General features: G+C 47.9%; 10 protein-coding genes across 10 annotated transcripts; 7 read left to right on the top strand and 3 right to left on the bottom strand.

The window, feature by feature from the left end:
• Positions 1–19: 19 nt before the first annotated feature.
• F5147DRAFT_573185 (uncharacterized protein) lies at positions 20–8055 on the bottom strand (the record flags this gene model as incomplete). The annotated part of the gene is made up of 23 exons (XM_041431142.1): positions 20–178; positions 217–378; positions 437–796; positions 845–1045; positions 1095–1337; positions 1402–1529; positions 1581–1803; positions 1859–1895; positions 1948–2052; positions 2108–2703; positions 2754–2825; positions 2883–2974; positions 3028–3196; positions 3254–3392; positions 3444–3587; positions 3645–3853; positions 3910–4033; positions 4090–4514; positions 4567–4698; positions 4754–5056; positions 5105–6927; positions 6977–7446; positions 7499–8055. The coding sequence occupies 23 exons, from the start codon at positions 8053–8055 to the stop codon at positions 20–22; spliced, it is 6873 nt and encodes a 2290-aa protein (XP_041294806.1).
• Positions 8056–8188: 133 nt separating this feature from the next.
• On the top strand, positions 8189–10173 carry F5147DRAFT_685863 (uncharacterized protein). The gene is made up of 6 exons (XM_041436709.1): positions 8189–8752; positions 8802–8873; positions 8927–9280; positions 9330–9574; positions 9624–9791; positions 9843–10173. Exons 1-6 carry the CDS (start codon positions 8248–8250, stop codon positions 10095–10097), a joined length of 1599 nt encoding a protein of 532 aa, XP_041294807.1. The 5' UTR covers positions 8189–8247; the 3' UTR covers positions 10098–10173.
• A 5-nt stretch (positions 10174–10178) lies between these two features.
• F5147DRAFT_685864 (transcription initiation factor IID, 18kD subunit-domain-containing protein) lies at positions 10179–11115 on the top strand. The gene is made up of 3 exons (XM_041436710.1): positions 10179–10671; positions 10725–10822; positions 10902–11115. Exons 1-3 carry the CDS (start codon positions 10251–10253, stop codon positions 11088–11090), a joined length of 708 nt encoding a protein of 235 aa, XP_041294808.1. The 5' UTR covers positions 10179–10250; the 3' UTR covers positions 11091–11115.
• On the bottom strand, positions 11116–12011 carry F5147DRAFT_685868 (RNA-binding domain-containing protein). Its single transcript, XM_041436711.1, has 5 exons — positions 11895–12011; positions 11787–11843; positions 11578–11739; positions 11467–11523; positions 11116–11419 (listed from the first exon to the last, which is right to left on the bottom strand). The coding sequence occupies exons 1-5, from the start codon at positions 11989–11991 to the stop codon at positions 11331–11333; spliced, it is 462 nt and encodes a 153-aa protein (XP_041294809.1). The 5' UTR covers positions 11992–12011; the 3' UTR covers positions 11116–11330.
• Positions 12012–12113: 102 nt separating this feature from the next.
• Positions 12114–13041, top strand: F5147DRAFT_92069 (uncharacterized protein). The gene is made up of 3 exons (XM_041444470.1): positions 12114–12347; positions 12400–12563; positions 12619–13041. Exons 1-3 carry the CDS (start codon positions 12202–12204, stop codon positions 13005–13007), a joined length of 699 nt encoding a protein of 232 aa, XP_041294810.1. The 5' UTR covers positions 12114–12201; the 3' UTR covers positions 13008–13041.
• A 2103-nt stretch (positions 13042–15144) lies between these two features.
• On the top strand, positions 15145–16243 carry F5147DRAFT_558298 (kinase-like domain-containing protein; the record flags this gene model as incomplete). The annotated part of the gene is made up of 5 exons (XM_041430544.1): positions 15145–15366; positions 15422–15566; positions 15618–15751; positions 15805–16056; positions 16121–16243. Coding segments are annotated over 5 exons (876 nt in total), but the record flags the coding sequence as incomplete, so codon positions are not given.
• Positions 16244–16415: 172 nt separating this feature from the next.
• F5147DRAFT_573485 (coiled-coil domain-containing protein 55-domain containing protein) lies at positions 16416–17667 on the bottom strand (the record flags this gene model as incomplete). Its single annotated transcript, XM_041431158.1, has 3 exons — positions 16416–17047; positions 17096–17294; positions 17347–17667. The coding sequence occupies 3 exons, from the start codon at positions 17665–17667 to the stop codon at positions 16416–16418; spliced, it is 1152 nt and encodes a 383-aa protein (XP_041294812.1).
• A 62-nt stretch (positions 17668–17729) lies between these two features.
• On the top strand, positions 17730–19033 carry F5147DRAFT_632978 (3' exoribonuclease family, domain 1-domain-containing protein). Its single transcript, XM_041432834.1, has 6 exons — positions 17730–17876; positions 17927–18005; positions 18064–18172; positions 18228–18443; positions 18491–18640; positions 18688–19033. Exons 1-6 carry the CDS (start codon positions 17738–17740, stop codon positions 18769–18771), a joined length of 777 nt encoding a protein of 258 aa, XP_041294813.1. The 5' UTR covers positions 17730–17737; the 3' UTR covers positions 18772–19033.
• A 68-nt stretch (positions 19034–19101) lies between these two features.
• F5147DRAFT_685879 (amino acid permease-domain-containing protein) lies at positions 19102–21979 on the top strand. Its single transcript, XM_041436712.1, has 12 exons — positions 19102–19547; positions 19604–19633; positions 19748–19865; positions 19922–20028; positions 20088–20293; positions 20406–20652; positions 20707–20856; positions 20909–21123; positions 21178–21224; positions 21278–21325; positions 21448–21569; positions 21627–21979. The coding sequence occupies exons 1-12, from the start codon at positions 19256–19258 to the stop codon at positions 21737–21739; spliced, it is 1695 nt and encodes a 564-aa protein (XP_041294814.1). The 5' UTR covers positions 19102–19255; the 3' UTR covers positions 21740–21979.
• On the top strand, positions 21980–22589 carry F5147DRAFT_685883 (copper chaperone taha). Its single transcript, XM_041436713.1, has 4 exons — positions 21980–22081; positions 22136–22196; positions 22255–22361; positions 22416–22589. The coding sequence occupies exons 1-4, from the start codon at positions 22037–22039 to the stop codon at positions 22467–22469; spliced, it is 267 nt and encodes an 88-aa protein (XP_041294815.1). The 5' UTR covers positions 21980–22036; the 3' UTR covers positions 22470–22589.
• The last annotated feature ends 18 nt before the right edge of the window (positions 22590–22607 follow it).

Here is a 22607-nt window from a genome sequence, read left to right on the forward strand (position 1 = left end):
TTTATTGCAAAACCTGGGGCTATGTAGGAATCCGCGTGTCCCTTTTACGTTCAACGGGTCGCTGCACGCTTTCGAAGACTCGCAACTTCTCTGCATTCTCAACATCCTGTTTTGCTTGAGCAATGACCGCGCTAGGCAGCAATTCAGGTAAAAGCTCTCCATCCAGAGCCCGGGACAGCTGCATATGAATAAATAAACATGGTTCAAAGACAGGACAGAAGAGCATGCCTTGCTAAGTGCGGAATTTCGTCTTCCAGAGTCACGCAAGCGATTCAGCATTACCACATATGGCACGGTGTCCAACCCTACAGGTGAGCGTGATTGTAGCACAAAGAGAAATAAGTTTGCTACGGAAGCCCATATTGTCGTGGCCAGTGGCTGATGTGACACAGTCAGCACGGGATTCTTGAGCAGAGGTCAAGTATCGAATGCTTACTAGGAGATCTTCCGGGACACTGTCAGCTTTGAAGAGATTTACCAGCGCTTCGAATGGGGGCCACAACTCGTTCCAAATGACTTTGACGCTGGGTGACTCTCTCGTCGGATTGGCAAGCGGCATTTGTGCAAGCAGCAGCCACAACTTAAGAGCTATGAAAGCGTGTTCCACATCTGTCACAGCAGATTCGGAAGGCGTCGTCCCTTCGAGTACATATGTGCCTAAGCACTTGTAGTATGCCGGCGTGAATGCATTCAACTGCGGTAATAAGACTCGGATGTGAGTGTCAGCAGAGTCGCTAAGCACACCGAGCAGTAGAATATTCCAAGCACGGACAACTGTGCCAGCTTGTGTGGATTTCTGGTGAGGCTGTTGAGTTTAGGTCCGTGATATTTATCGAACACGTACCTCAAAACCTTCGGCAATCATATCTGAAAGCGACACGCGCCCGACATCTACGGCATGGAGGACCAACCGCGAAACAGAAATTGATGCAGATAACTCCGCGCTTGAGTCAGAAATTATCCATGCATGGTTGTGCAGAAAGTAAAGCCCACTGCACGCTACTTGTCTGAGTCCAACAGTTCGGACATCAGTGCAGAGAATCGTCTAAGGCGATATTTAGATCATGAGGCACATCTTTTGAGAAAAAAAATACCTCAACGATCGCATTCAAAGTGGAAGGCGTGACTCGTGCTCTGGCTCGGAAAACATCCTCTAGCATTTCCAACAAGATATGCGTTACGTGGTTGGTGTTAGAAGATACCAAGTCCTGCTTTGAACTCAGAGATGTATCACTGAGCGAACTGACAGCATGTGATGCCCGAATTAGACACTGTTTCTCCACATTGGACCTCGATAATGCGACCCTCAGTACCGTTTCTGTACACTCCAGAAGATCCTAAAGGAAACGACAGGACCGATCATTGATTCGTTTGGGTCGAGAATGCTGTATATCTTTTTACCTTGGTGTATGCTCTGTTGTACTGCAAAAGAGTTGTGGAAATATACAACAGGAGATTGGGGTCAAATCTGGCGTTGTTTCCCAGTGCCGATGCTCGGCGTGCCGTCACCATAAGCCAATTCATGACGTCTGCCAATCCAATTGGGACGAGGGGTAGAAAGTGGAAGGAATATCTCTCACCTTTGATCAACCATTTGCTGAGCCCTTCAAAGTGGACCAACTCTGTGTATTCCTTCACGTTCAAAGCAATATTATGATTGATCGTCCAATCCGCGTCTGGAGGCTGTGTCACGACACTCTGCAAGAGCACTTCTCGCAGGCTTTCCTGTGACGAGGGTGCCCTGCGGGATTCAGCTTCTGCGATGGATTTTATTACCATAAAAAAATCCGAGCCCAGCGGGCGCTTAAATGCGTGTTGATCAGTTTGAGACACTTAGCCCACCATACGGATAACATACTTTGCATAGACTACAGAACACTCCACTTTGTGCCAATCTGAGCTAGATGTTGTCAGCGGGCAGGGGACGAGCAGTGAAAGGCACCATACGTGACAAGCGTGTTTTCGATAAATGATTTCGCTCGAGTGACTAACATATCTTCGGTGTTATGTTTCAGCAACGCAATCAGTGCAACAGCACGTTCAATTGATTCGCTGTAGGCAACTTTATATCAGTTATCAACGAAGTTGAAAGGTATACCACGCTCACGTCACTAGCGCGCCAGATATGGCAGACCCCCTCTTGATGTATGTCTCTATTACGGATAATGTCACTTGACGCAAGTCATAGCTCAGGTCAACCAACAACAGGTCTAAGGTCTTCTTTAACGCCTTGCGGAGTAGAACATCAAGATGTCTGAGCGCGGGGCTATCGAAGTCATGCTTATAAATCATTGCCATTAGTGCTTCCAGCAAGCTCTTCAAGGTAAGAGCTGGGAGCTCGAGTGGTTCGTCTATGGCGCAGAAAGCACCCAGCACGACATCCATCCAAATGGACCCAATAAGCACGCGACAAGGTCTGTCATCTTCGGTAAACGGACTGTTCATAAGGGAGGGCGGCAGGTTAAATGGGTGGGGGGCATCCAGGACGCGTGCAAATTCGTTCACACACGGCAAAGACTGTTGTGGGATACCACTGAAGCCATCCAAGTGGACTGAGAACGCCCGCCCGTTGAATGCAGAGACCATCTGCGCCCCACTGAAGCCAATCATTTTGGCTAGATACAACTTAAACTTCAGACATGACATGAGGTCGATCTCGACTCCATTTTCCATCATGCGCAACCCAAGCAACGCAATCGATGTCTGTTCGAGGAATCAGATAGAAAAAATGATGACACAGCAGCCCCTCGCACCTGAATGGAGTGAATTTCTGGGTCTAAATCTCGTGGGTGAGCATCATTTTGAGTCTTCGGCCCGTACATTTCCTGCCAGTATGTATGGTCAGCGGAATGTTTGGTTCATTGACGGAAATTGTGACGAACAAGGTGAGCGACGGCAGGGTCTTCATCGTTGCTGTTGTGTTGCAAGTGATCGTATTCAAACAGCGTCTCGATAACTGTGCTCCAGGAGAGCACTGCGACAAATTCACACTTAATCTCAGTAGAATCAGGGTGTAAAAAATGTTACCTCTCCACTTCGGGAAATGTGATTGGAGCTGAAGAAGAAAGGAGACCAGCCGGAGACGCTTTGACATAGGTATGTCGATAAAGGAATCGTTCCAACATGATGCGATGGCATCTAAATGGGCCGAAAGCAATGTCTGCAACCAGGTGTCAGCTGCTGTCCTGACTTCTTCCTGTTGGCAATGGTTGCATCAGTCGTGTGCCCGCAAAATAATTTGTTGTCGACATACCTTCTCATCGATCCAGAGCGGTTCAAATGCGTGGTAGAAGAGGTTGACGACGCTGTGTTTCCAGGGCCGATCTTTAACCACGAAGTCGGGACTAGTAATGTCTAGCACCATGCGAAAGAATCTGTCTAGGGCCAGGAGTCTAGTCGCCAGAACGTTATTCGCATCTCAAAGGCGACAGGAATGTAGATACCTGACGTCCCATGCTACTGTTGGTCCGCTCATCAAAGACATGAACTCGTAGAACGACTGTGGATCAACAATCGATATTCTAATGAATAAGGTGGTCCTAATGCTTGCGATCTCATGATGCTGGATCCCGTAAAAGTGCCAGATACTGGGATAAGAAAGAATTGTCTAGCAGATGACAAACTTAGGAGATGATTATACATACCATGGATATAGAGTGCTTCCATTGCGCAACACGAAGTTATCGACCTCATGTGCCTCGAGAAGCGAAGCATGCATAATAAAAGAGTGTAGGAATTTTGCAATGAGACAAACGACTTGTTCCATGCCGGTTGCAACGAGAGTACTGAGAACGAGCATCAGTTCACCCTCAATGATAATGGGATCGGTAGCCTGAGCCACGCGTGTGTTCTGCTTTCTCCTGGTGTTCGGTCAGCTTGGGGCCACGAGCCGAACGTGGTCGGTCTAACTTGCCTTGAAGGAAGAATTTTGATATCTTCTTCTGTTATCATTTCGTTTGAAGTGAGCATGGCGCGATCACATCCGTAAAGCAACAGGCAAGTAGCGAGACATTGTCTGATGAATGTCGATGCACTTCAATCTTGTCGTCAGTAATGAGGCAGTATAAGTAGTAGTATCCGGAAACCCACCATGAAGCATTGTCACTTGAGGATCGGAGGGCACTCTTGATAGCAGGCTGTAGGCTGGCGATCATAGTTGAGATCGATTTCTGTAAATCTTGTCGGCCCATAGACTTCGTCCACACAGACATTAAGGTGGCTTCAGCGAAGACCGAGGCCTGCTTCAAAGTCACAATGCCTTTCCGTGACAGTTCGCTGTACTCAGCAAATATTGGTACGTTAATGTCGACACCCGAACGAGCAAACAACCTCAGCCAGCGGAGGCTGTCCAAAAGTCCGTTTCCCTTAGCCGCCCGTCGAACTATGCCCCATGGATCAGATAGCTTCACTACGTGCCCATCGGCTTGCGCAAAAACCTGGTCGACAAACGTGGTGTGGCGAGATGCGTTCTCAGCTGAATCTCGATTGAGGAGACGTTGCAGAATTGGAAGAGACTTTGGATTAATGAGCATCAGTCGCCGAATTAACAAGCATCGCATCCCGTACCGCTGTATCGAGCACCTCGGGTTCGAGTGTCTGAAGCCACATGAGAAATAAATCATCAAGCACTGTGAAGCTGACTGAAGCTCTGCACAGTCTTGTGATAAAGCGCAGTGATCTTTCCGCGGTCGACGATGACTGTCAGGCTTCCAAATTAGTTTGCAAACTATACGTTCATAGGAGCGGCACAGACTTCGTGTGCATTGAGACATGAGCTTTTGTGACGAGAAGAAATATCCTGGATAATATCAGACAATAATCGGGCATACGCAACAAAATCTTGATCATGCAGTGCTAGAAGCCATCGGGCAGCATATCTTGAAAGCAGACAACGCCTGGCTGCAACATAATCTCCACCATTATTGATGGAACTACTTGGTGCGCGACGCACGTCATGAGTGGTTGGCCACACGGGAACATCAAAGCCGCCCCTAACACCTGGGAGATTAATCCCTTGTGGGATGAAGTCACGAAGAATTTTTGCCAAATTGTCATCCTGAAAAACTAAGTCAATCATGTACCAGCTGTCAAAGAATTAGTTCACCTCGGCAAAGATCCAGGATAATACAGCATGAGATAATCTGCGCAGGGCATAATCCGATGCCAGCCCGCTGGGCCAGAAGCGCCTCACCAAGAACAAGAAGCCGCATTCGTTAACCGAAAGGTCCAAATCTGAGAGGCAAGCCTCGATAGCTGACACTAGCGTTTCCACATCAGTGGACAAGTCAAAGCCAAGCGGCAGTGGGAAGTAGCAGTGTTGGCTTGATTTTGCAAGCTCGGGTACACACGTAGGGAAATCTGCACATGTGAAGAAGCCAAGTTTGTGAAGATGAGATAGACAGTGACGCGCAGGACCCTCGGATAACATGTTAAATTCGTGTCCCAGGGAATTACGGAGATGCCCCAACGTGACGACCTCAAACTGATGTCGTGCTGCATCATTGTCATCTTGTATCGCCATATTTTCGCCAGGCACACGCAAGTCTGGCCAAGCACCTGACGGTGGACTTTGTACGTCGTGCGATGACTTGATGGTGGAGGAGACGTAAGCTAAAGTTGACCAATCAAACATGATCACCGAAGAGGATGGGTTGTGTTGGTTGGCCTCTAGATATTCACCGAGAGTCGCAGAGACTGGCAGCTTTCCAGAGGATAAGTAAGCTTCGTAAAGCTCAACCAGATATTGCAGCTCGAATGCCTTGGTTGGATCTTCATGACTGTCTGATGCTAGGACAAATGAACCGAGAGCAAGTCCATTGTTGTAGATTTGCAGCTGCGTCCAGAGCATGGCAGATGATACAGAGATATCCTCGAAACTCCGCTTCCCAAGGTCTTCGGAAGAGAGGAAGAGATCCCCGTAGTAATCTGAAAATGTGCGGCTGATGCTATCCAATGACATTGCCATGTGAACAGAGCTGATATCTACAGTTCCGCAGATTGCGAGGGGTCCATCGAGGCACGTGAGATGCATAAAAAGTTTGCATGACGTGCAGTGGAACGCCTGACTACCCCATATCGGCAGAAAACAATGAAAGCAAATGGGCAGGGTAAAGAGATTGACATGTCTGAAAATGTGTTGAGCTCTTTTCACAGTAACGAGGTCGGCGTCCTGCTTAGATGGAGGAATGAGGCAGAAACGGTGAACAGCCAACTTCCTTGTTGCCGAATCGGACACCGCGGCGTACTGATGATGAGCATTGCCTTCTGGGTAGTCGTAGCAATCGAAGTGCACGGCGCACATACACCCACAGCAGAGAAGTCCAAACCCTATGATGGGGGAGGCACATGATTGACAGGAATTTGAACAGGCTTCATCAAATGTCGATGGCCGCTGTGACTGAAGGAATCTCCATGGTACAAAATCGTGCGCGTAAAAAGCGCTTGATTGCAATGGAGGAGTGGGTATACTCCCCGACCAAGGTTGCTCCCCCTGATCAAGGACAGGCAGGGACTTGCTGAGGACGACATGCCCAAGAGCCCGTGGCCAAAAAGTTGCCAGCAAGCAAAGAGCAGCGCGGCGACTCTGAGGTACATGATATGCTATCACTTCCAATACATCCAAATATGAGTCTGGCTTAGAGTTGATTATGGTATCAAGCAGCCGGCATAAACTATACGTGGGTGGCAACGAAGTAATATCAATGTTTTCCAGAATGGCGGCCAATAGCGGAGCAGTTATAGAGGCCAGGTAATATACAGGCAAAGGCTGGAGAGGTGCATTTGTGGCCTGGATACAGGGATGACTCGCAGTATCGAGAGACGTCCGAGGCTGCCACAAAGCTGTCTGGTGAGATGAACTCTCTTCGTCGTCAAGGGCCATTTCAACTTGAATAGAAACAGGGTTTCCTTGGCCTTGACTAACAACAACTAGGTCTTTTGCTGTCAGTAAATTCCCTATCATCCTAAGTCATCTGACTGAACGTACCTGAAATATCTGTAGACACGTATCCCCTGATTCGATTGAGATCCTCAAACACCCCCCTGAGTATCACATTGTCGAAAAAGGACAGTAAACGTGGATGCATCTCACTTCGAAACGTCCCAAACGCAGGAAGAACCGCAAACGCAATATGGGATATTATTGATGGTTCGTTGGAGTGAACATGTGCGAGAAATTGGGCAATGTCAAGGCACACTGATTGTAGCGCGTTCGGAGGTTTCGATGGTCTGGGCGAAGAAATTTGAAAGCGACAGTCTTCCAATATCACTGAAGAAAGGATGGAGATGCACAACGTTATAAGCGAAGCAGCTTGCGGATGTCCCTTTGACGAAGGCGAACGAGATCTTGAGCGCCTTCCGCTAATGCTACTTCTTCTCATAGAGTTGCGAATGGTGAATGGTGATGGTTTGGTGGATTTTTCGGTATCTGTGCCCAGTCCAGAAGCTCTACGCAAGTTTCAGCGATGATTTGACTAGCACTGGAATAATGATTTCATACCCTTGGTCAAATACCTGCCAGCCCTGCGAAGCAGAAAATAGCAATACCTCTTTTAATTGAACCATGAGGTCGAAAGTAGTTTCAGAAGAGAAAACGTCATAGTCACTCCCTTCATCGTCACTATCCTCCTTCATGGATTGCAAGCGTTTGTGTGACTTCTGTTTAACTATATCGCGTACTGCTCCAAATATGTGACCACGACCTGCCTCAGTCGATGGAGTAGCATGAACATTTAGCGCATCGAAAATTGGGGGAGGACGCGTTCTGGAAGAAAGCTGGTCAAGAAGCAACCTTACCAGCTTTTTCGACTCCTCTCTGGCGTGATTCGCAGAGTCACGTTGCGACAGCGCCATTCTGGCTAATTGAGCTGAAGGAGAATATTTGTCTACATTGGGTGAAAGCGGGATGTAAAATGACGGTGAAGGAGTAAGGCTGGCGCTATTCGTCCCGCCAGGAGAGCCATCGTAATCTGACTTGATACGGGATGGAGGAGTGAGAGATTTAGTGTCAACGCGAAGCGATGGTGTCAATGGTTTCACTCGAGTCGGTGTGGCCATAGCAGCCTAGATTACTGATTGTCCCACTGCTAGGCCCGGGATGCAGTGACACAAGTTGAATTTCAAAGTGAATTGATTAGTCATCATAATATGGGTCCACAGCCACAGCATTAAGTACTTCAAGTTAGTTCCCCCTGGCAGATCGATCGACTGTATCTAAGCGCTCCATTCATAGACTACACGCACAGCTCGATGAAAGCCAGCAAATCATCATCTCCGAAGAGGATGAAGCAGAAAACTTTAGGCGATTTTCTATTTCCATCCTCTCCACCTCCAATCTCTCCGCCAGCACCTGTTAAGAAGAGACAGGTGAAGCAAAAGCACAAGGTTATCGCTCTTGACTCGGACACATGTGATGATCTGGAACAGGATAGCGATGTCGGCGCTATAAAGTTTGAACCGCAAGTCATTGATGTCAGCGATGAAGACGATTCTCCACGCCGACCGAGTGCTAGACGGTTCAAGAAATCCCTTGTTGTCACAGACAGTCTGCCAGATGTGGCAGCCAGTGATAACTCGCTGGAGGATCATATTGGAATACCTATTGCTTGGAAAGGAAGCAAGAACGGGAAGAGGAAGAAGCGAAAAGCAATAGCAGATTCTGACGATGAATCTCAACCGCGCAAACGAAAGTTGATCAAGGGCGCCAGACCTCCAAGTCCTGAAGGAAGTGTTATCGATGAAGTCGATGAGAATGGTAAGCACTGTCTACTTTTCTCCTTGCGGTGCTACACCTGTTTTTACAGACATCATTGAGTCGCGTCTTCGCGCTCGCGACAAGAAAACAACATTTCAAAGACGTCTTGAGAAGTTGAAGAGTGGGTCAATACCCATGACTCGTGAAATCTCATCTCATCTCATCTTCTGTAAGGTTTCAGGGGCAAGAAACGCTCAGAGATAACCCTTGAGCTTGATTCAGAATCCTCAGAGTCAGACGCCGAGCCACAGGAAGGTCCGGTGGTGCGACCCTTCAAGGGTGCGCGACCAGATCGTGGTCATGAATCTAAGTCCTCTAGCGGGGAACATGAAAAGACAGATGAAGATGACGATTTTATCGTGGAAGATGACGAGCATGGTGTTTTGACTACGCAACTACCCATCGCTTTTAGCATGAACACCCATCAAGATCTCGCCCATCAATTCAAGATCGTCTGCCAGCTATTTGTTCACATGGCTGTTCGTTTTCCTCCTGACAGACGCCCATTTATGAAGAAAATGTTGGAAAGTATGCATGTTCATTGTCATTAGACGGACTGCGCTAATATGGACTGCAGCGGAGGAATATTTCTCTGTCCCACTTCAGGTAGCACGACGGAAATTATCTGGGATGAAAGACTCTTTGGTCACATCCTCTGTCTGGAAACCTCAATTCAAGAGGCCTCTCGAAAGATACCCCAAATTCGAATTAGTGCGAATGAAGTTTAGCGCTCCTCAGTGCGATGCTTGCAATCTAGGTGGGAGAATATCCACACTAATCGGCCGAGTGAGCGGCAAGCCATATGACAAATACGATTTCGAGGTATGTTTTAGCTCGTCCAATTGTATTTTATACAACTGATTGCGAGTAGCCCGAGCCAGAAGACGAGTCATCGAGTTCATCAGACAACAAGTCATTGTCTCCATCAGGCACTGATTCTGATGATATGATTAGTCACAAATCTTCTGGCAAACAATTTTATCTCGGCCGCTTCTGCGCTGCTCGAACACGAGTTTTCCACGAGTTCAGTCACTGGGAGGTAGGATGTCTTTGAAGTATTTTGTTCATTGCTTGACGACTTTGAAACTAGTATCACTTGTATCACTCTTTGTTGGAGCAGATCGACGAAGTTCTCGATGGCAATCGTGGTTTTGTGCGAATCGCTTTTGCGGGGGGGTTGGAACCTCCCAAAGATATGCGAGACGCAGATAAAGTGATGGACTGGCTTGATCAGCGTGGATTAATTGAGTTCGAGTGGCAGAGAGTTCGGGAGTTGATGGATAGAGCCAGAAATCTCGAAATACGTGCAAAGAGAGGAGGCGATCAGGACGACCAGGATATGTAATCTATGTCAATATTCATTATCTTTGTTCACACTATAATTTGTACCATTGCCTACTTGAATCCTACGTACAGCCAGGACTAGGGGCAGCACACAAAATAGGAATGTGTCCCACGGCTTGTCCTTTGCATCCTAAGTTGTGAACAAACGCGCTCAATGTTCATGTCGTACTCACATTACCAGCCGGGGCAGCATCCAGCGGGGACAACATATCCGTATTATCACCCAGGTGCACCAGGCGCATATGCTCACCCTCAGACTCCAGGCTATCCAGCCTACCACCAAGGCTACGCCACAGGTGTGACTGGCTACGGCGCATGGCCATATCCATACACCTATATCCCACAGCAGCCTGCCCAAGCTCCTTCTCAACAGGCAGCACGGCCCACAGTACAGACAACGGCGCCGCCTGCCGTAACCCCTACCCCCACTCCAGTCGTTGCCACCCCGAAGACGACCACATTTACATCCTATACCCCAACCTACGCCCGAGAAACTGCTCCTGCTGCCACAACAGGTGGAGGTACTGGGCGCAGTAGAAAACAGGCGAATTTCAAGGGCCTTTTTTCCAAAGAACGTGCGTTCTGTTAGATCTTTTCCATCGAATTCTTTCCAGCCAGATTTCTCCAGTGAAAAACCTCATGTATGGTTTCGGCGATGATCGTAATCCCGCCAATGACACAGTCAACGTCATGGAAGAAATACTTGTCGAGTTCATTGCAGATATTGTACGTGTCTCCGTTTCTTGGTATTGCGTTATACAGACATGTGAGTGCCGAAACTCAAACAAAACATTACTTGGGGCAGTGTCAAACTGCTGGTGGTCCACAACGGAAAACACGATTGTCTATTGAAGACCTTCGTCGAGCTTTGTCGAGGTTGGCAGATGCGAAAAAGCTCGCTCGTATGGAGGAATTGTTATTCATGCAGGAGGATATTAAGCGTGCTCGGGCTCAGTTCGAGGAATCTGACATCACGCAGTCAAAGGAGTACTAGGGAAATCACTGTAGTAACGCTGTCTTATTCTTTACATCATTGTTCTACATCTGTATTTTTTATATCTTGACACTGCAGACCCATTCGCCGATGCCAACATTACATTGTTTCCGATCCCGCAACATGACTTTCTTGCGGGCATGAGGGAGGAAGCTGTCGAGACTAACAAGGTGGTGGGGTTTCGCTAAAACAGTTCGTTCCACTTGTCATGGAAATGGCGACTAAGTCAGCATGGCCCGGCTACTCTTCCATTGCATCCGGCTCTTCATTGTTGGCTTGCTCTTCGGCTTCTCCAGAAGGAGCTCGCTGGGCCGTACGACCTTGCACACCTAGGGAACGTCAGTGATACATTACGAACATTCGCAAAGTTGCTAACCTCCACTTTGTGCTAATGGCTTCGCGAACTCTTGCAGCCATTCTTCTGACTCCCAGACTGTTGGAAGGAAAGACTGAGAGGATGTCAGTAATTTGTCGAAATAGTACGTACTAGCTCTATTCCCATCTGGAGGTTGCAAGCTTTTCATAGGCTTGGCTTGGTTGACTTTCAGCACCCTGCCCCGTAACTCATTGAGATCCATGTTGTCGATTGCATCCTGAGCATCTGCAGGAGAAGAATATGTCACGAATGCAAAACCACGATGTTTGATTTCTATAGATAATCAGTATATGAACAATTTTTCATAATTGTCCGCTTGCCTGTCGGCTTTGATGGATTGGCTGGTGCTGGAGGTAGCTGTACTTCAATGATGTCACCTGGGATTTCGAAACGTTTAGTGTGGAGTTGTCGCAAAACAGAACACTCACCAAAAGCCGCAAAATGCTCGTAGATCACCGTCTCATCAACATCATCCCCAATCCCCCCAATGAAAATGGTCTTCTTACCCTTGGTGCCTTCTTCCATCGACTAGTACTAACAGTTTGGTGTTGGGCTAAAAATATTGTTATTCAATTGCTTAGTCAACGGCTTCAGAATTCAATATAAGTAAATAGCTCTAACTTTAGCGTCATGTAAGACATCCGCCCATCCGTCATCCGTCACATCCGAGGATGTCGCCACACTTAAAGGCGATGGCCTTCACTTCCTTCATCTATACGTCCTTATTCACAAACGATGATGCAGAACATCGATAATATGTCATTCTGGGGATCGCACTCCACTTTACTGTCCCTCTATCATTTCCTTTGGCAACAACAAAACCAGTCTGTTGTGAAGCGAGGGTTGAAATGTTATGCTATAGATTCGGAGGGATCCAATGGGTTAGTTTATCTCCCTTCTTTTGGTTTTGGAATGATATTGAGGCTAATACAGGGTGTACCCACTCACCTTCGACGCTATTGATCTATCTGGATGCCCTGGTGCCGAGTTACCAAACGGAGCAACTTCCATGCTCATCCGTTCAGAGTATGAATCACTCTTTGAAAACATCTCCGGAATCGAGCGCAATTTCGTAGTGCATGGATCAGCAGGCATTGGTAAGTCGAATTCCTTCCAGAGGCACTGCTGCTCAATACAACTGACCATCCTTAGGAAAGACACATTTCTTAGCATATCTCCTCGTCAAACGACTTCTTGCTCGTCAACCGGTGACGTATCAAATTGACCAACTACACTCATCCGTCATGTGCTTCACCGCGGACGGGTTCTTCACCCTCCCGCAGGAGAGCAGCGAGTATCACCCACTGTTCCAACGCGAAGACGTGTGGCACCTTGTCGACAGCACACATGAAGATCCCACCACGCACCCAAACACTGCACACACTCAGGCGTTGATGTGGGGCACGTGCGGCAAGGCCATCTTCACCACGTTTTGGCCGGACAGTCTGGGCTTCAAAATTGACTGGTCACCTGGGTATGAAGTTTCTCTTCAACGGTGGATGAAACCATGTACTTGGGACGAGATCGTTGCGATGAGGTAAAATATCATGTTAGTGTTCTTCATAACGACTGACCAATTTCCCTTAGTGCTCTTACTGCAAATAAGCACGAAAAGCACGATCCAGAGGCCCTGCGATGGTCCTACACCCATTTCGGGTCCAACGCGCACGTCTGCATACAAGTGTCTCGCCATCCCGGCCACGCTGAATATTACCTCAACGAGCTGGAGTGCGCTCGCGATAATTTCTGGTTCCAGCATCCCATATTGCGCGAACATGAAGCTCTATTCAACCGTAACCTATTCGCCGTACAACCCGGAGATACCCGCACAGAGCCACTGCCCTATCCGGTCTCACAGGTTGCCAGCAGGCTCCTCGCAGACGGCATCGCTTCCTTAGACCCTTCCACTGCTAAGGACGCTGTCTGCAACCTGCTTAACTCAGAGGACACCGAGGAGTCGGGCAAGATATTCTATCGTCAGGCTGCAATAGCTCTTATGTCCAGGTTCGGAGGGGCCTTCGAGCTCGGATGTCCCGACTCACAGGGGCATTGTCAGCCAGCACACAAAGACCTAAACTTGTGTGCCAAGCTTGACCTCGTGAATAAGGAAGAGCGGGCTATACTGCTTTCAAGCTATTCATACTCTACCCAAGGCGAACTTGCAGCGCTAGCGAAGAATTATCCGCACGTTCTTCACTCCCCAAAGCATGCGCTCGTGCACCCAGGCATTGATGCAATCATGTTCGACGATAGCACCTCCACAGTCTGGCTTATGCAGGTGACGTATGGACACCCGCGCCCGATATCTCCCCAGGGTCTGCTCTTCCTGCTCAGTGCTGCAAGAGGCACCGCCTACGAGCCATCCCCCATTCGCCCCTGGAATCTTGTATTCGTATCCCGCGAGCAGCCAACTACAGACCCCTTCCAGCTAAGTGGGTCGAAAAAGACACAGTTTTTTTACTCTGTATTCTGGGACCCACGCATCAAACCATACGTCATGCAACTTCGTGATGCAGACAGCTCTTCAAGTGACCCGTACGAGCAGTGGGGTTTCCCTTACAAGATCCCACGGAAGCATTCGCTCAGCCTCTCACGGCGCCTCGCAAATCGACTGGTGGATCTGCTACATAGGCCTCGGCGGGAAACTGTACTAGACAGTGCAGATCAAGTGACTGCAAGGCTCTGGAGTACGACCATACAGACGTCGGGGGTGCCGGGAGCTCAGTTGCTTGGGGAGATGACGAGAGAGCAGCCGGTTGGCCCCAATGGATTTCATACACGAATTCCTATGAGTAACACAGAGGAAGACTAATGAGTTTATCACGATCTTGTAGAAATGTTCAATACACTTGGAAATTGTTGGAATTATACTCTACGTGCAAGCATCACCTGTTAAATTCAGCGCGCGCGACACTCGGAGTTGTTAGTCGGCACTGGTCGGTTCGCGTGTGATATACATGATGACGTATTGATCAAATTTGTAATATAAATCTGAGACTCATCGATTTTATGTAACTGAGCGACTCAGTAGTAGGTACTAGTACACTACTTCTTAACTGCTCTTGGTAGTACATTCCCCAGCCACCTATTACTTCCTATCACACCTGCCATCAAAGCGTGTTTGATATCTGGCGGCGCATCATTCTAATTCACGAAATGGGGCTACCACTAGGTGAAAACACTGCCTAATTAGATGCGGTTACAACATAATTTGTTCTTTGTAGATCGTGCAGGTGTCATGTAATGGACGGATTTGTGGTGTGGAGTCACACCTCCTTCATCGGCCTGAGAAGATATATCCTCGAAAATTCAATCATGTTGACCCTATTCCCCTGCAATCATCGCACGCCCATCTCTTTTGGCAACAGTTTCTTGTCGCTTGTTTTCGATGGTGCCCGTCGAGCCGTTCTTCTCGTGGAATGCCAATTGGCATGCCGTGTTCCGTCAGGGCCACGCAGACAACCGCAAGTCGTCTTATATCACCCACGACATTGAGATTTAATACTGCATGCACATCAGTGATGCATTATTCGACACTTCCCTGTGGGTATTCAAGTTCACGACGGTTGCAATCTCTTATCCTTAATTCGATCTCCATTATCTCTGACCATGGCTTCATCCACTGAATGGGACCTTGAATCCCTGGCGTCCAGCACATCCTCGTCTCCATCTTCCTGCGACGAAGATGAAGTCAACGCTCGTGTTTCCCCTGACTGGGCGAAATACCGCTGTCACATCGAACGCAGGGGCTATCGTCTGGACACCGTCCGTGATGTAAAAGATCATTATCGGCACCATTGCAGCAACATAGAGAAGCAAGGGCTGCACGTATATTTGTCCGGCTATCACCGCGCCCTTGCCAGGAGCGACGAAGATGCTCTTTGCAAAGATGTTGGTCTGGTAGGTCTACTAGCAAGCTGTTAGGTGTCATGCGTGATTTCACTGATCAAACTAGCGAGAAAGCCTATTCAGAGCCACCCGTTGTCTTGATGGGATGAAGGTGATGGTCAAAGCAGTCCATCGTGATAGCAGGGAGCTTGATATCGTCCGGTATCTGTCTGCGCCAGCTCAACAATGTGATCCCATGAATCACTGTATACGTAAGCTTCCCAAGCAAATAGTTGAATTCTATTCACCATCGAAAAATCCAGCTATTCTTGACCTCATCGATGCACCCCAGGATAATCTGTGTTTCATCGTTATGGAGGAATGGTCAGCAAATATGTTCCCAGAAGCTCCAATTAGTCTCGGCTGCCTCATGGAATCTTTGCGCCATTGCATAGAGGTATGGAAAGGATTTGTCGAGTGTGTATACCATACTAAAAAGGGCCCCTCCAGCATATCACATTCATGCATCGTCATCGCATCGCACACTTTGACATCTCGCCGCGCAACTTCCTCACGGATTATAACGGACGTTATGCTTGCATAGATTACGAGCTCAGTCGCCGAATAGATGAGGTATCTTGTCCGCGGATATTATACCCTCGGGGGTCGGAGATCCCACCAGAAACTGAACATGGCCGGCTAAGCAACCCGTTTATGATCGATGTATGGGCACTAGGGGTTCTCACTTTCAGAGCGTGCGAGGTTCGTACTATAGCAGACTACTTCCCACGGAGCTATGACTGACGCGGACCCATGACTCAAATAGCTCGCTGAGTTTCGCGTTGCCGAACTTATGCATCTAGCCAAATCGATGCTTCATGAAAACCCTGACAAGCGGCCACCGGCCCTTTCAGTGCTGAAGGAATTTCAACGAATACAGGCGACGATGAGAAAAACACTACATGGCCATCACATCTCTTCCTAGCACGCTATTCTTTAGTCACATTTGGATTTAACATCAGACTCGGCATTAAACATTCATTAGTTGACATCGGGCAGGGGTAATAGTCACAAGTATGTAGTACTATCGTATATAAGCACTTCAAAAACCATCTCTACGCTTATGATATCGGATCATCACTTCCACTAGCTACCACCGCTTCCTCTTCCAATTTCCGCCTTTTTCTTGCTAGGTAACGTGCACGGATGTTCTGCACGTCTTCTTGTGTATTCCGCTTTAATATTGTTCGCTGTCTTGCCTCTTCCTCATGAGCCTCTTTCTGCTTTGACACTCGTTCACGCTCCTCTTCTAGTTGTTGCTTGATTTCCCGTGCGCGGCGTTCATTTATTTCTCTCCGGCTGGCTGCTGTTCCTACTGCCTGGTGAGCTTGGACTTCACTCGAGCTGGAAGTTTGTTTCGTGATCTGGAGCCCAAGTCGTCGGGTGTTGGGAGCAGACAAGTTTAAGCCAGCAGAGAGCAATTCTCGCTTGTCGACAATTTGGTTGTCGTCGTTGAGTTCAACATCTTTGCCTTGTTCTTTAGCTAATTGCGCAAGCTCAAGATCTGATTTTGGTGTCAGTTCCGGAGGCTTGGTGATAGTTAGATTCGGAACAGGTCCTCGTGGACCAATGACGCGTTTAGTCTCTGTTGCCGCCACTGCCTCTTCGTGTTGTTGCTCTGACTCTTCCAGGAGTTTACGGTAGAAATGAGCCATGCCAGTCGGTGCTCCCTTCTGTTTCTTTTTCTCAGCCTCTAAACCAGAAATCAATAGTAGGTTGTTATCATCGCAATTAAACATACCTTCTCTTTGTCGTTCTTCTTCCTCCGCTCTCCGGACTTCAGCCATTTGATCCTTGTATGCCTGAGTGACGAAGGCCTCCTTGTCTGCGAATTCGTCTCCCTCGGCTTCCCGTTCTCGTTGCATCATCTTCTCCTCTGCACGCAAATGATCCAGACGTCGTGTGGCAGCCGTCGTTAGAAGGCCTTCGATGTACTTGGGCTATACATTGTTGATAAAATGGTTCCAGCGGCACGGATAATTAAAAACGTACCTTTCGTTGTTTGGAATCGACCTCTTTCGCCTCTTTCTGCTTGAGTTTAACCTCTTGCATCCTATCCCAAACTTCATCATACTGATACACCGTGGCATCAACCTTCATCTCTTGCTCCATGCGTTTCCTCGCAGCCTTCGAAGATTCGACATTCTGAGCTAATAGCTTTTTGTTCGCTGCTGCGCCCTTATTATCGGATAGGGTGGGAGCAGCATCCACAGGGTCATCATCACCAAGTGATGCGAACGCTGCCGGTTTCTTCAGAGGTGGTGCCGCACCGACTGGCTTTGCGGTCTTGGGGAGGGAAAAGGAGAGCTTCATGAAATGCTGGGTTATGTAAGCATGTTAGAGTTGTTTGATAAACTTGTTCCTTCGACTTGAATGCAACGTTATGGCACAAAGTGTGAACGACCGCCGGCGGATAAATGGACCAGAAGAAAGCTTTCCGCCCGTATTCGATGATGAGGATGATGATGAATTCAAGTTGAAAACGCAGCGCAAACGGGGACCTGGTGATATCAGGCCGATATGTCGGTGCCTTCTCTGCGTTTTTGTTAAATGGTGCTGAATTTTCGGACAGTCCTCCAGCCAGGTCTTATAAGCCAGGCCAATGGATCTGCATATATCGAAACAGAAAAAACCAAAATTGCATGCGCTGTGTACGTTCGGAATCACTTTAGCCTTCATCAGGCCCATCTTTTCTAAGTACCGTCATAGGTATGGACCACGGCAGTCTAAAACTACTACCTACAGCGAAAAGGGTCGGCTGAATGTCGAAGTCAAGTTTGCCCCTTTCTCGTGTACGCGTCGAAGGGCACCGATGCGCGTAAGTTATGCCTACCCCATGCACTTAACGTATTGAATGTCATAGGCTCCTCAAGGACGCCGAGGATAGATCTATTGGTGTATCAATACATCAAGCAATCGTATCATCAATACGCTTGGAGTTATTCCCAAAGTCGACCATTGATGTGTTCATCACGATCATCGAGAACGATGGAATTGAAGGCTGTATCGCATCTGGGTCATTGGCTGCAAGCACTGCACTTGCTGATGCCGGAATTGAAATGTTGGGGCTCGTTGCATCATGCTCCGCTGTACGTGATTCTATTTTCCGTTTATAATTAAGCTTATATTTGGTCAGGCTATTGTCGGAGACGGCATTCAACTTGATCCAACCGAAGCTGAAGCACGGGCCTCCAGCGGCACTGTGATACTTGCTTGTATGCCGGCTTTGGATAGTATCACCAGTATCTGGCAGTCGGGACAGATGTCCGCTGACTTGTCTTTGAAGGTAATAATTTCCGATCAACCACAGCAAATGCTAACGAGGTACCACAGTGCATGGAACAATGTTATGAGCGGTGTAATGATATTCATTCGATAGTCGCGCAGTCTCTACTTGAACACAGGAAAACCGATTGACATCGCTTTCGGTCTCCGAGGTGCATTATCACTTTTCACACATCAACGTTGGCCGTTGTACATGATATTGGAACATACTTGTCAGGACGACGTCTGATTTTCAATTTTTAACTACTGAACAAGAACAAGAAAAGTTCCAAGCCTTTCGTTTGTCCCATGCCCATGTAGTATTAACCGACGACATACAAGTGTTCGAACTAGCACACCCACTGGTGGATTTTTTCTTGAGGTCCTTCACGCGCAATCCTCTTCGAAGTTCGGCAATATAATAAAGTTGTTACTTGTTGTGACGAATATTTGGATTATATGTGAGATTCTCGGGTCTATCATAGTACACGCGTCACGTCTACACGAGTTAACGAGAATTGTTTATTCCACGAGCTTGTGGTCCTTTCTCAACCGCGAACAGGTCTGAAAGTTTCACGACTTGTTTTAGACAGCCGTTTTTCCTATTCCCACTCACTAACAGCCGAACCTTCGTTTGATGCCGGAGTTGTTCTACGACAATGATCTTTCCCCACCCGCCTCTCTCAAATCATCGGGGGAGCACCACCATCTCACCTTTGTTTCAGCACGCGCTTCTCATGACTCGTCAGACTCCCTACGGAACCTGGAGCTCTCGGAGGGACCTATTGCAGAGAGAGGGCGGTCAAGATCCTACTCGCTGACGGGCTTTGACTTCCAGCGCGACCTATTACCCTTGAGCTCGAGTTTAAGTGAACCGGATACTACATCTTTCGGAGAAAGTGGAGAGAAAAATATCACATTGCTACATGGTAAGTTATCTTGCTGGCAACATAGCGCGATATAAGCGGTTCACAGTGCACAAAAGGGATTGGACTCATCGTCGGCCTTCAAGTCAGTTCATTCATTTAATTTTATACGCGCATGTCTGATATATTCTCTCAAAGATTGGATCAGGAATCTTGTGAGTAGACCAACCAGACAGGCTCAAACCCCAATCTGCAACTGTTAGTTAGTTCTTCACCAGGAGTCGTAGTTGCGAATACCCAGAGTGTGGGGGCTAGCTTGCTTGTATGGCTTGTTTCTGGATTGCTTGGTTGGACAGGAGCCAGCAGCTTTGCAGAACTAGGGTTCGTCTATTCCACGTGTCATGTTATTGGCGATTGATAAACACCTTGGGTTATAGCTCCAGCATACCATTGAATGGTGGAGCCCAGGCCTATCTCGCGTATGCGTACGGACCACTTGTATCCTACCTGTTTGCATGGACAGCGATCTCAGCACTGAAACCTGGTTTGTCTTCTACCTGACTTTCAGTGAGATTGTTAGATATACATCCAGTTGCATTACAGGTGGAAATGCGGTCATTAGTCTCATATTTGCAGAATACCTGAACCGACTCGTATGGCACGCTGCTCAGGACGAGGTAGCACCAGATGATATGCCCCAATGGGCCATCAAACTCACTGCGGTGGCAGCAGTACTCGGCGTTTCCATGATCTGCGCAGGTACGCGGAATTTGGGCACTAGGGCTTCTGTGGTGTTCACTACAGTGAAGGTATGTTTGTTATTAGTTGATATCGTTTCTATCTAATAACGGCCCGACCTGAGGTCGCCGCCCTCGTGAGTGCTATAATACAAGTACTGAGTCGAGACTCATGCCTCGTCAGATATTTGTGATCGTACTAGGGATGATACAACTTATTCGGGGGAAAGCATCAGAATCGTTCTCTCAACCTTTATTCGAGGACTCGAGCCACAGTCCGTCGGCATATTCATTAGCTCTTTACTCTGGGCTATGGGCATTCGATGGATGGGATCAGGCCAACTATGTCGGAGGTGAAATGAAGAATCCCGGCAAAGATATCCCAAGAGCTATACATTCAAGTATGGCGGTCGTGATGGTAAGCAACAGAGGTACCATTTGAGATGTATGGACATTGAGCCCTTTCAGACTACTTTTCTTATTAGCGAATGTGTCATATTTCGTGGTACTAGACAAAGTCACTGTTGGTATGAGCAACACGGTTGCCTTGGACTTTGGCCGAGCACTCTTTGGACCAGCAGGCGGTGTGCTTTTTGCTGTGATGGTTGCCATCTCTTGCTTCGGAGCGTTGAATGGTAGACAGTCCCTGCATAATTTTCAGGTACTCTTACTTATCACCTACTACAGGGAGTACCTTCACTTCTGCGCGCCTTATTTGTGTTGCCGGACGAGAGGGATACCTTCCTGCAATGTTTGGTCGTTTGAACAAGTCGAGGCAAACACCAGTCAATGCGATCCTCCTCCAAGCAACTATCACTATTGTGTTCATCATGTTGGGAGGTGGGTTTCGGTCGCTGATCAACTTCTCCGTTGTGGCGTCCTGGTCATTTTTCTTCCTTACTGTACGTTTGGGCGCTCCACGTGTGCCATCATGATCTGATCTGGTTTTTTTTAAGGTTCTAGGGCTTGTTATACTTCGTGTGAAGGAACCAATGCTAGAAAGGTGAGTCGTCGGCACCCAATGTGCTACGGAGTTGAAATTAATCTCGAGATCAGACCCTATAGAACATGGATTGTGACACCGCTAGTGTTTTGTGCTGTAAGGTTTATAGTTACTTCCAGATGGATATCGGCTAACACAAAACGACAGGTTGCGCTATTTTTGTTGTGCATGCCAATTATCGCAGCACCACTAGAAGCTATGGCAGTTTTAGGTGATTGATGAGTCCTGCTATAACGAATGGAGCTTCTGATTTCGTCACATCTGCAGGGTTCGTGATGGCAGGGATACCGGTGTACTATTTGACGAATCCGAATCGTGATCAAGCCAGTTTGCCTGCCTTTCTTGGTGAGTGACTAGTTTACGCTGACATCAAATGATGACATCGATGTGTTCCGAAATCAGGCTTTTTCAGTACTTGCATTGCTAGAATTAGAGGGCAGACGTCCGCGGGCACGGGGTGGGTAGCGGTGGCCACGGAGGGTGACGAGGTGGAGATGCTTGATAATCAGACATGAAAGCTTGACGCTCAAACGTTGTGCCGCACGATCTGATACATGATATTGACTGGCACTTCTTGTGTGCACACGACGGATGTCTGTTTTGGGAGTACTAGATATGCTGGCTATGTAGGTACCGCACGGGAGATTTAGGACACATGTCGGCAAGCTCCGTCGAGCAGTGTCAGCGGGTGACGACAGCGCGATTTGGGCTGAGTCGTTGTATATAAGAGCCTTTCGGTTGTGAAACAAGCCACATCATCCATCGACGAGCCTTCATCTGTATATAATTCTTATCTATCTATAACATCAAGTATGGCAAGCGAAGTTGCTGAGCACAAGTATCAACTTAATGTCAAGGTCTGTTGCCGATAGATCTGCCTGTCAGTATGATATGAACTGCTGATTGCATAGATGACTTGTGGGGGTTGTTCTGGAGCTGTTACTCGTGTACTGACCAAGGCGCAGCAAGAAGGTGAGATGGTTATAATGAATGACTAGTGCAAGGCTGAGTGAATGAAATACATTAATAGGATCGGTTTCAAGTTTTAATGTCGACTTGGGGACGCAGCTCGTGAACGTCACAGGTCCTATCGAAGAATCCGCTCTGGTAGAGAAGATTCGGAAGACGGGTAAGCAGGTAAGGCGCATATCATGGTCTTCTGGACCTGGGATAACTTATCGAGTGTTCTAGATTATCTCGGTTACGTCTCTGGATGACTCGGTGGCCGAAGTGGCAGCGGTTTGAGTAATCACAGGAGGTGTTTCATGCCCGTTACTTATTTTTGTCTTATTACCCTGGTGATTATTATATATAGAGGTTTGTCCGTCACGTGGCAAGGTGAAACGGAAGTTACTGGGTGAACTATTAGGCCTTGGGCTCTGT

This window comes from Suillus discolor (genome assembly GCF_016758755.1).
Source record: "Suillus discolor strain FC423 chromosome Unknown F5147scaffold_17, whole genome shotgun sequence".
Lineage (NCBI taxonomy): Eukaryota > Fungi > Basidiomycota > Agaricomycetes > Boletales > Suillaceae > Suillus > Suillus discolor.

Bases quoted from the DNA above. Each gene is read 5' to 3' on its own strand.
- F5147DRAFT_685868 (XM_041436711.1), bottom strand. From the start codon at position 11,991: ATGGAAGAAGGCACCAAGGGTAAGAAGACCATTTTCATTGGGGGGATT. The intron at 11,844-11,894 runs GTGAGTGTTCTG...TCGAAATCCCAG, and splicing joins CGAGCATTTTGCGGCTTTTG to GTGACATCATTGAAGTACAG. The intron at 11,740-11,786 runs GCAAGCGGACAA...GATTATCTATAG, and splicing joins CAATCCATCAAAGCCGACAG to AAATCAAACATCGTGGTTTT.
- F5147DRAFT_685863 (XM_041436709.1), top strand. From the start codon at position 8,248: ATGAAAGCCAGCAAATCATCATCTCCGAAGAGGATGAAGCAGAAAACT. The intron at 8,874-8,926 runs GTGGGTCAATAC...ATCTTCTGTAAG, and splicing joins ACGTCTTGAGAAGTTGAAGA to GTTTCAGGGGCAAGAAACGC. The intron at 9,575-9,623 runs GTATGTTTTAGC...GATTGCGAGTAG, and splicing joins ATGACAAATACGATTTCGAG to CCCGAGCCAGAAGACGAGTC.
- F5147DRAFT_632978 (XM_041432834.1), top strand. From the start codon at position 17,738: ATGGCACAAAGTGTGAACGACCGCCGGCGGATAAATGGACCAGAAGAA. The intron at 18,444-18,490 runs GTACGTGATTCT...ATATTTGGTCAG, and splicing joins TCGTTGCATCATGCTCCGCT to GCTATTGTCGGAGACGGCAT. The intron at 18,641-18,687 runs GTAATAATTTCC...GAGGTACCACAG, and splicing joins CCGCTGACTTGTCTTTGAAG to TGCATGGAACAATGTTATGA.
- F5147DRAFT_685879 (XM_041436712.1), top strand. From the start codon at position 19,256: ATGCCGGAGTTGTTCTACGACAATGATCTTTCCCCACCCGCCTCTCTC. The intron at 20,029-20,087 runs GTTTGTCTTCTA...GTTGCATTACAG, and splicing joins GATCTCAGCACTGAAACCTG to GTGGAAATGCGGTCATTAGT. The intron at 21,326-21,447 runs GTTTATAGTTAC...GTGATTGATGAG, and splicing joins CTAGTGTTTTGTGCTGTAAG to TCCTGCTATAACGAATGGAG.
- F5147DRAFT_685864 (XM_041436710.1), top strand. From the start codon at position 10,251: ATGTTCATGTCGTACTCACATTACCAGCCGGGGCAGCATCCAGCGGGG. The intron at 10,672-10,724 runs GTGCGTTCTGTT...AGATTTCTCCAG, and splicing joins GGGCCTTTTTTCCAAAGAAC to TGAAAAACCTCATGTATGGT. The intron at 10,823-10,901 runs GTACGTGTCTCC...TACTTGGGGCAG, and splicing joins TCGAGTTCATTGCAGATATT to TGTCAAACTGCTGGTGGTCC.
- F5147DRAFT_685883 (XM_041436713.1), top strand. From the start codon at position 22,037: ATGGCAAGCGAAGTTGCTGAGCACAAGTATCAACTTAATGTCAAG. The intron at 22,197-22,254 runs GTGAGATGGTTA...ATACATTAATAG, and splicing joins GACCAAGGCGCAGCAAGAAG to GATCGGTTTCAAGTTTTAAT. The intron at 22,362-22,415 runs GTAAGGCGCATA...CGAGTGTTCTAG, and splicing joins TTCGGAAGACGGGTAAGCAG to ATTATCTCGGTTACGTCTCT.
- F5147DRAFT_92069 (XM_041444470.1), top strand. From the start codon at position 12,202: ATGATGCAGAACATCGATAATATGTCATTCTGGGGATCGCACTCCACT. The intron at 12,348-12,399 runs GTTAGTTTATCT...AGGCTAATACAG, and splicing joins GATTCGGAGGGATCCAATGG to GGTGTACCCACTCACCTTCG. The intron at 12,564-12,618 runs GTAAGTCGAATT...GACCATCCTTAG, and splicing joins GCATGGATCAGCAGGCATTG to GAAAGACACATTTCTTAGCA.